The sequence below is a fragment of the Leishmania panamensis genome (genome assembly GCF_000755165.1).
Source record: "Leishmania panamensis strain MHOM/PA/94/PSC-1 chromosome 11 sequence".
NCBI classification, from domain to species: Eukaryota; Euglenozoa; class Kinetoplastea; order Trypanosomatida; family Trypanosomatidae; genus Leishmania; species Leishmania panamensis.
This window is the reverse complement of record NC_025856.1, coordinates 192,307-202,424: the sequence shown is the minus strand read 5'-3', so window position 1 is coordinate 202,424 and position 10,118 is coordinate 192,307. Positions and strand designations below refer to the sequence as shown.

Sequence of the window (10,118 nt, the reverse complement as noted above, 5' to 3'; positions counted from 1 at the left end):
GAAGACCCGAGCCTCCTCGCCAGCAGCATCTTCTGGCGAGCATATCGAACGACTGTCCCCTGAACCACTCGCTGCGCGGGGGAGGGGGAAGCGCCGAATCACGACGTCGCGCTTGCAGATCGCGTTGTCTGGTATTCGGGCCAAGATGGTATCCATCGCTCCAGCCCTGATGCAGTACACGCGAAAACCGCAAACCATCAGCGGAAGGTTGATCCTCCTGTGCTGGGAGGAGAAAGAGCGGCGTTTGCCGGGTAGAGACCTCCCACAACAGCCGTTGCAGGTGTACTGGGATCTCCCATCTCCACTCGCCGAAGTCGATCACTAGCCCGTCGAGAAAAACAAGTAGAAACGGCTTGGCCGTCGTCCTGATGATGTTGTCCTACCTGCACGCAGCTCTCCACATGATTCGGTACACTGCGCAGAGGAGTGGAGACGCGACCCCCTCCCCCCACAACGATGCCGATCAGAGACTCGCTGGGGATGGATAGGGCCTGCTGCGCGGTTCGAGGACCCCTCGCTCCTTTGATCACTGCATCCAGCAATTTGAGGTAGTGGACCGGCTGTCCAAGCTTGGAGGACACGCTGAGATGATGGTGCAGGTATGTGTGCTTGGCAGACGGGGTAGCCTGCAGACTCACCACAAAGGCCGCGGCAGTCTCTTGATCAACAGGGCGGCAGTGGAGCTCGATAAAAGTGGCAGACTTGTTGCCCAAGAAATTGATGGTGCCTCCATGGCCGCTTGGCGGAGAGTCCCTGGTACAGGGCCACAGGCAGCGGTGGGGTGCAGCCTTCGACATAGAAGCAGTGGTGGCGCACTGCTGGCGCGCGATGAACCCACGTGGCGCCCTCAAGTCCCTCGAGGGAGCAAGCTGCCTGGCTTGTTGCCCGAGAAGGGGGCAGCGCGCCTTCCTACGAGGATCCGCGCGAGGCAAACCCCATCGAGCCTCCGCACGAGAAGGGTGGCGCTTGGTTGGCTGCGCTGTCCTCCTCCTCTGTTTTCAAGACGACTTCCCCGGGGTCTGGGGTGGGGTGGAGGGGAGTTAAGCCCCGTCGTCACTGGTGGTCTACGGTCACATCCTCGTCCGTGGCCACGGCCGCCTCGTCCTAGACCGTTTCGACCTCAGAGTCCATTTACCCAACGCTCCGTCTCCAGCTGTCCCCCTCCACGCAGAAGCGGTGGCGGTGGCTGCCTGTTTCCTCTGCGGACTCGCGCCGCTAGTCTTAAATGGAGTCCGTGGACGATGTTGCGTCAAGCGTCTTGCACATCGATGTTGCGAGTCCTCAACTCCACGTTGTACAGCTTGCCAATGTGTGTTGCAACTGTGAACCTGAGCAAGACGTTCCGTGGTGACCATCGACGATAGTGGCCTCACACGAGCATCATGAGCTCGCCCAGTGCCTCGTGGTACGCCTCCATATGTGGCACCTCTTCCGGGGGCAGGAGGAGGGGGGGGGCGGACACACCGCTCCTTTACCTCCAGGTCGAAAAGGCGTACTTCGGCCTACGTCGCCAGCAGTCGGCTCCAGGTCTCAGGGTCGAAAGCATCAAAGCCTCCTGTTGCGTCCCCGCCACCGGGATCTACGTCTCGGGCAATATAGGCCGACAGTCCCCAATCCCCATCCTTGGAGTGGCACCCGGACCCGACATCTGGTGAGTCAGAAGTGTCGCCCGCGTCGGAATCCCGCGGAACAGGCGCTAGATCTCGAGCGCCCCTCCCCCCATGCCGGGAATAATGACTGTACTGTCTGACTACCTGCTGCTGTGGATGCTTTGGTTTCCACAGCCGCTACCCCCCCCTCCCCCACCGTGGCCTCTGTCCGTCCCTGAGGTCGCGCTTTGAGAGTGCGCCAGGCTGCTAATCGTCTGCGCTGCTGAGGCCATTGTCAGCATGCGCCTTTTGACAGCTGCTGGGTTGCCTCTTCCGCTGCGTCCCACAGGGGTGCCAACACGATGGCCATGCTTGTCGCCGCCGCATCTGCCTTGCCACTCAGTGCTGCGGTTTCGGCTGCCGCTTCCGTACGCTGCGCGTCGTGTTTCTGCAATTCTCACAGCATCCCACAGCAGCGGCCCCCCCTGCGGAAGCCTCAGGCATCCAGCCACCCAGTCCCACATATCGATGCTCCCCTACAGCCTGCTGATGGCCGCTCCTGTTCCATGCCACAAAAAGAAAACATCTCCTCGGCCTACCTCTTGCCAGTGTGTCCACGTCGCCCCACATCTCTTCCCCACAGAATGTCGGGCTGGGCGGCCCAGTCGTTGATGGTGTTCATCGCAGCCCCCCTGGTGCCTTACGACCCACCGCGCACATCCCCATCACCGTTTCAGGTGATGCCTGCTTCATTGGCCCCAGAGCCGCAACGGATGGTAGAGCGCTCTCTAGCCGTGCCGTCACGCCTGCAGCGCTGCAGCGTATCCTCGTGGAAATAGATGATGCCGATTCCTTGCCTCCCCTCTCCACTCGCGGAAGGATTCCGGAGTGAGGAACGGATGGGGGTCAGGGACAGCGTGGCTGCGCTGCACAAGCACATCAGAGGCGCTACACGCCGGCTTCTGCCTTGGAATACTCACCTCGTTTGTGGAGGGGAGGGAAGTACTGGAAGCCACGTGCAGTTAGCTTCTACAACCAACCTATGCACTGTGGGTCTGCTCGATGTAGCACGTCATCGAATTTAACGCTCAATGGCGTCTGTAGTGATGATGGGCGTTCTGTAGGGTTGATGGTGAAAGAGAGGGAGGCGCCCATGTGCATGAATACATACACGCTTCAGCTTCCACTACTGCACAAGAGGCTCATTTTGCTCTCCGACAGCAACAGAAGAGGAGGGGAAGAGAGGGAAGAGAGAAAGTGAGCTATCAGCGGGCATTCATCGATATGAACGAGTTCACTACCTTCATAGAGAAAAGGACAACCACGACTCGGAAGGGTGGGGAAGATAAAGAGGAGAACAGAAGTTTGCGTGTGGAGGGGGGTGTTATTGAATGTGTGCTTTTTCCTTTGCTTTCGGTCATGTCGATTTTCTGCCGTACAACACGAGATATGCTTCACCCTGCCGCCGGGCTTCCACAGGGCCGGCTGCGTGGTGCGAGGCGGCCCTAGACGCGCGTTGCGGCAACGCGGAGTCGCCGGAACACGTCCACCGCCTCAAGCTCTACGCGCCACCGGCCCCGCAGGCCGCCGCACAGCCGCCCCCCAGCACGCCCACCGCCGCGTGGCGCATCTGCCGCGGCGCTGCGCAAGCCCCCACGCCAGCAGGCAGCGAGGACCGGGCGGGGGACGCCCGAGTCGCGCCGACGCACTGCCCAGCTCGCGGGCTGTAGCAATCCGACCTCGCTGCGTCGTAGGTGCCTGGCCTTGCCTCCACCAGAGGTGGCTCGGCAGCGGCAGGGATGGGGGGCTGCTTCGGCTTCCCAGCACGCACTGTGGGGGCCCCGGGGCTCTGAGATGTCACGAACTGCGGGGTCCTCTGGTCATGAGGCAGGGAGAACAGGAGCAAACGCAACGAATATATATATATATATATAGCAAAGTATCACGATGAGCCAAATGCCACACAGATGCGAATCGGTTAATATGAATCCAGAGAAATGACAAACAAAAAAAAAGGAAAGAACCGTACAAGCAACACCTGCCGTCAGTCAAAGGCCTTCTTGTGTTGGCTACCTTCTTTGATGTGAAAGGGAAAAAAATGCTTAAAGTGGCATTTCTCCCGCTGTGGTGCCGTACTCACGAGCGGGAGGAAGACAGACAGAGAAAACATAAAGGAAGAGACATCGAAAGTCATCCGTGTCATTCTGCACGGGTGGCTCCCAGGACCGGAAAGTAGTGCCTCTTCACTCTCCTTTCTTTTTTTCTCTCCTTCGCGTCACCCTTCGCTACCATCTCACTTCGCACGCACACGCAGAAACGAGAGAACGACACGCACGCAACACTACTTTTTGCAGCTGAAGAAGACAATGACGAAATAGAAGGAAGCACATTAACGAAAAGGAAAGTGAATAAACGAATTAGAGGGGAACGGTGCTCTCTTTGTATCCGGCGCCACTCCTCTTCGAGGCCAATATCCACCACACACACACACACACTCTCTCTCTCTGGGTGTCTGTGTGAACTCGCGCGCGTTTGTCTTCCAGCTCGGTTCTCTTCTCGCCACTTTGTCGTCATATTCACAGCTCTTTGCAAGCAGAGAAGCTGAAGCAGAAGAAGAACAGGTGGAGGACGAGGGCAAAACTTGTAGGGGAAAGCGACGCGTGGACGGCACGGTGGGGCACCCATAAGCAAAATCATGAAGCAAGTGTGCCCGTCACCTTCTGTAACTTCATCCCTCTTCTGCATCGCCCGAAGAGAGAGAAGCCACATGGGCTGGCGAAGCGGGACGCGGAGGCGTATCGCCATTTCGTTCAACTGAATGGAAGTACCTCAGCCAGCTGAATGAGCGAGCCGACTGCACAGCCAATCAGGAGACACGTGCCTGTCAACTGACCGGCCATGGCCCGCTCACCATCGGTGGTGAGGCTCGGCGTCGCAGGGCTGTAAATCATCGAAAGCGCCCCAAGGAAGCCGTTCGACGCACCCATGATAATCGTGAACACGTACGCCGGCGCCTTCGACGGGATCTTGTGCGTCGCGCACAGCAGCAGCAGAGGAATGAAGATGATACGGGCAATCGAGCCAATCAAGATCGCCTTCCTAGGTGGCCACAGGCGCCTCCACAAAGTCAGCAAACGACCGATGAGGTCAGCAAAGTTGTGCGCCGCGATGATGAGTGTCGTGAACCAGCCGTCAGCACTATCCACAGCGAGAATGATACCGGGGAACACAAGATACGTGACACAGAAGGTCAGGAAACACGCAATCATCATCGGGTAGATCTTCTTGACGACCGGCCACAGCCTCACCTCCTGCAGCAGCTCTGCCGTCGTCAATACGCCATCCTCGGCAGCAAGGAAGTCCGTGCTGCTCTTGTCGAGGTCATCCTTTGTCGGTGCCTCAACCTCACCCTTGACCTCGTCGGGGGACTCCTCTGGATGCGCACAGTTGTCTGCCTCCGTTTGTGTGGCAGTCACCGCAGCGCCATCGTGGCTCTGGGGCACAGGAGTCAATGCCCTCGTTGGCCCCGCCTCAAAGTCCTCCCTGGTGGTGAAGGCGCGGTCGTCAGAGAGGGCGTTGGGGTGGTGGTGCGCCCGGTCGCCGCTCACTGCCACATCGTCGTTGCTCATCCGCAGCACCTCTGCGTTCTCCTCAGATTCAAAATCGGCCACAAAGCAGCCGGCAGCGATGTCCTTTGAGTCGGTGGCACTGTTTTCGCCACACGCACCCCCATCGGTCACCCTCTCGACACTCCTGCGCCGGCGGTAGATGTTCGCCCACGGACCGCGGCTGGAGCGGAACTCAGCAACGTAGAGCCGCGCATATGGGTTGCACAGCAGAGCCGCGAGGAGCAGTCCGGCAACGAGGATGATGCCTATCGCCAGGCAGAAGTAGATGAGGGACTGCCACAAGACGGCGCTGTAGCTGTCAGTCATGCTTGCTTTCAAGATTATCTGCAGTAAAGACACCAGCACCCCGCAAACTGCCGAACCGATCAGCATGCCAGTCAGGATAGTCGGAGGGCAGGGACCGAAGAGGGCGTATCCGGTGTTCTCGAAATAGGCACGAGCAGCTCCGCCGAGGTATGCTACGACCATCATTGCCGCTATTGCATTCTTCTCGGACACGTGCGTGTGAGGCATGATGAGGATGACGAGAAGCTCTATAATCATAATCACGCAACTCACCTCAAGGCGAAAGAGCAGCGAGAAGCGGCACATAAAGGAAGTCAAGTTTGTCGGCTCATGAATCGCCTGCACCACTATGGTGACCATCGTGTAGAAGCTCAGAATGTTCTTCCAAAACACAGGTGAGCGCGGCTCTGCAGCACTGCTCCCAGCAAGGTACTTGTAGTACTCGAGCATGAAGCTCGGGGCACTGTTGATAGCGTTGATGCCTATCACCATGGTCACCCCGACCACAAGGCTGGTGATCATCATGACCACCTGCGGTAGCTTCGATGTTGCTTCCATTGCGCCTTATATGGGAGGGGATATTTACAGGGGTCGCCCACTTCCCTTGTGTGCACAGCCAAAACGCGGTGACTGCAAGAGGGGTGTTGTGAATTACGCACCGAAGCAAAGCAGCACCGAAGCAAAGCACACGTACAAGGGGGAGGGGGGAGAAGAGAGAGACAAGTACAGGAGAGACGAAGCAGAAAAGGGGGGAGAAGCACTCAATCAATAATATGAAGCCCTGCTATGCGGAGAAATTGGAAAAAGGAAAACAGAGGTGAGAACAAGGAAGAGCCGTGATTGGAGCGAAAAACGAAACGTCCCAGTAAAGTGTTAGAGAGAGAGTGTGTGTGTGTGTGTGTGCAACAGTAGAAGAGAGAGAGTCAAGCAAAGGTACGTGCCCGGGTGCTAGCGATTGTGGGGAAAAGCAGAAGTGGGGGGTGGCGCCCTAATGAACCACACATCCCTCTCAGTTCTTCTTCACGCATGGGCAAGTGTATGTGTGTGTGTGTGGGTGAGTGTGGATGTATGGGGGTGTGGGGGTGTGGAGAGGTGGGGCGGAGTAACGTGCAGCAGAGAGGAGGGAACGCATGACCAGACACAGAGTTGGAGACGCAAGAGAGTACGGGACGGGGACACCAACCACCCCACTTCATCCTACAATCAAAAGCCTAATATCGGAACGTGGGAGATAGAGGAGGTAGTGGGGCCGAGTCGTCGTAGAAGTCCCAGAGTGTCCCACTCTGCCTACACACACACCTGTATACCTATGTGACTGAAGTGGTTGCGAGGCTCGCAATCCATCTTCCTGTCACCACTTACATCTCATCATTGGTGTCTATTTTGCTATTTTTTGTGGAGTGCAGCCCAACAGAAGTACGGGCGGCGTTGCACACTTTTTGCCGTTGAATGTGCCGATTTTCTGCCGTACAACACGAGATATGCTCCACCCTGCTGCCGGGCTGCACCGACGCACCGCCGTCCAGGACACGACCGCCAACATCCGCAGCGATGCACCGATCCGACCTCGCTGCGTCGTAGGTGCCTGGCCTTGCCTCCACCAGGGGTGGCTCGGCAGCGGCAGGGATGGGGGGCGTGGGGGACTGCTTCGGCTTCCCAGCACGCACTGTGGGGGCACCGGGGCGCTGGGACACCGCACATTGATGTGTGCCTCCTGGAGTGGTGTGATAGTCAGGACAAAAAGCGGAGATGTGCTGACACGGGAATGGGGAGTGGTGGGCGGCACCCTAAATAACATGCCCACACGTGACAACAAAACACACACACGCGAGCGAGGAGGATAGGAAGCATAATCTGCTACGAATGGGGGAACCTTCCACCTGCATCACCGTCGCACTATGGCGGCAAGCAGCGCTCAAGATGCTGGCGGACATCCGCAATAACACGCTTCACCCTTTCATCATCGTAGATGGCAATTTGGTCAGTGAAGCTTGGATAGCGAAAGGCGTTTACCATCCGCGCTGCTGACAGCAAGAGCTCTCGTTCCTCCGCCGGATTCGCAACCGATGGGCCAAAGCACACGTCGATCGGTGGAATAATGACGAAGTGATATTGCATAGCCCGCTCAAGGATGAGGACTGGCTGCGTTGGCATAGAAGCAATCACCCACGGGCGGAACTCGATGACGGTGCGGCAGCGAGGCGGGGAGCGTTCCATCCACATTGCATGGCCGATCCCGAGCCCATGCATGCCCACCACAATGTCCGCGTAGCGGCCTAGGTGATACTGCTGTGCAGCCGTGTGGTTTTCCAGGTATACTTCCTCTACCCGAAACCCCGCCTCCCGCATCCACTCTGCGTAGCGGGACGCATTGGCGATCAGTCGGGTTGTGCGGTGTACAAATAGAGCTCGCGGTCGATACGACGGCGACAGTGGAGAAGCCACGTAGGCGCCGAATCCCCACAACGTCGAGGTCCACGAAAGCGACGTGTGCTGCAGTCGCAGTCGCTCCATCTTCTGCACAGATCGATTTACACCGTACGGTGAGGCCCGGAACTGCCGGGCAGCCCAATCCTGAATGCCGTAAAGCATGTCACGCTTCAGCACAGGAAGACGGTGTGTAGTCACGAGGAGGGCGTCGCAAAAACACACAGTGGGCGCAGTGGCCAGAGACTCTCGCGGCGGTGTCTCCCGCGATGCCGGTGCGGGCGCCACCGCAGCCGTTGCGTTGACCTCGAGCTCTGCACAATGACGGGACGTCGTACGCAAAAGAAACGAGCTGTTGTACGGAGACCCGTGGGCAAGCTCCGGCGACGAGAATGCGTTCGCTAACGCCGCGCTTAGCTCCATCTTCCCATGTGTGTCCCCGTGGCGGTCCGCCCAGTTCGACTCTGGCTGATGTAGCAGTACCGTTTGGGTAGGGATGCGCAGCAGAACGCCATCCTGCCAGGTTTGGTAGGTGCTGTGGAGCGCCTCAAGGGCATCAGTGACGAGGTGGAAGAAGTGAGTGGCAATCCACGCTCCACGAAGAAGCACCGCCATCGCTGGCACAACCCTCACTACAGCGTCAGATGCGTGAGAGGACGGTGGGGAGAGCAGGTCATCCGTTAAAGAAAGAACTTCCAACTCAGCGGCCTGAAACTCGGCAATCCCTGCACGGATGGGCGCATCTGTCAGGTAGATGCGCCCAGAACGGAGGCACACCGGGCTTCCAGTGGCAGTGTAGCTGGCGTTTGCCAAGTAGCGCGGCGAAACTGAAACGCTGAACGCGGATGTGTTTGACGCGCTTGCCTGTTGCCAGCTAGCGGTCCTCCATGAAGGCCTCTCTGCCACGCGCGCCGCACAGTAGGCCGAGAGTCTTTCTACACTGTTCATCCTCCCCTCAGACGCGCCACCGTTGAGCATAACCCATTCTGGCCTGAACGCGTATGGCTGTGAAGGTGTAGTCGCTGAAGACGTCTGGAACATCAGCGCGTAGATGGCCTCGAGGGGGTCTTCAGCGAAGCGCTTCGCCGAGAAGACAAGCTCCTCTGTCCGTAGACAGCGGAAGCGATGATGAGCTTCGTTGAGTCCTTGCTGCTTCCGAAAGACCGCCACGCCATCGCCGTACCAGTCCCATCCCCACCCTTGTGTCTGTGTCAAGACTACACAGCAGAAGAAGAAACAAATCGTGGCGACACCGAGCACGCAGGAAAGAGTGCGGAAACGGCGTACGCCTCTGCGAGCGCGCCAAAACCGGTGACGCAGTGAGCCACAACTGAACGCCCCAAACACCCTTGCGGAGGAGGAGGAGGATGGTGGTGGGTGAGGCGCAGGAGGCGAATGCCCCCCTCCTTGCTTGCGCATCGCCTCCAACGTCATCCTGCTGGCCCAAAAGAAACAAACAAACTCATTGATACACGTCGTGAGCGTCTGTGTCTATGTGCAGTGGTGTAGCAGCAGAAGTCAAGATTGTGGAAGTGAAGGGCGCGCCACTGCCATTCCGCTCCGCCGCCACGTCTGCAGTTGCCTTGGTAGTGAAGCAGCAGCCGTGATACAGCCTGGGAAGAGAGAGGAAGACATACATTCTTTGTGTTACCTGAAGAGAGAGAAGAAGATGCCTCGTGTAAAAATCGACATCCTCCCCTTACAAAATGGAAAAAAAGCGCATCAAGATTCAGCCACTGGTCCCCACCACCGCCCGTTCAGCATAGCATCCACCCCGCCAGTAGAGAAGATGGTGCATTCCACTACTAAGATACTGTTCTGTGTAGTAGTAATACCAGCAGTGAGCATCGCCTTACGTGGCGCAGAGGGCTTTTCACGTCCAGAAAGCGAGCCAGAGACTCCGCCATCGAGGTGCCAGATACCTCTCGAATGTCCCCCTTCTCGCTCTTGCGTGAACGGCAGTACACGTGTTTTCCTTTATTTTCATCTTTGTATCCAACAACAGAGAGAGAGACACACACAAAGACCTGCACCTGCGCACGCACGCACACCGTCTCTGGGTGTGTGTGTGGGGGGGGGGGGGTCTTAGTTACTCGGAGGTATGGAGAAAAGAGGCACGCCTTGCTCAAATCCCTATGGAGAAATGCAGGTACGCCCGGCGTAAGTTCAGTATGCGCAACCTCAACAC

The 10,118-nt window shown here is 57.9% G+C and overlaps 2 protein-coding genes across 2 annotated transcripts, besides 3 other annotated features; both read right to left on the bottom strand.

Moving 5' to 3' along the window:
- Positions 1-166: 166 nt before the first annotated feature.
- Positions 167-601: a repeat region.
- A 2,399-nt stretch (positions 602-3,000) lies between these two features.
- Positions 3,001-3,477: a repeat region.
- A 922-nt stretch (positions 3,478-4,399) lies between these two features.
- Positions 4,400-6,061, bottom strand: NT4 (nucleobase transporter; the record flags this gene model as incomplete). The annotated part of the gene is made up of 1 exon (XM_010698604.1): positions 4,400-6,061. The coding sequence occupies one exon, from the start codon at positions 6,059-6,061 to the stop codon at positions 4,400-4,402; it is 1,662 nt and encodes a 553-aa protein (XP_010696906.1).
- A 912-nt stretch (positions 6,062-6,973) lies between these two features.
- Positions 6,974-7,219: a repeat region.
- A 180-nt stretch (positions 7,220-7,399) lies between these two features.
- On the bottom strand, positions 7,400-9,364 carry LPMP_110560 (hypothetical protein; the record flags this gene model as incomplete). Its single annotated transcript, XM_010698603.1, has 1 exon — positions 7,400-9,364. The coding sequence occupies one exon, from the start codon at positions 9,362-9,364 to the stop codon at positions 7,400-7,402; it is 1,965 nt and encodes a 654-aa protein (XP_010696905.1).
- Positions 9,365-10,118: the final 754 nt, after the last annotated feature.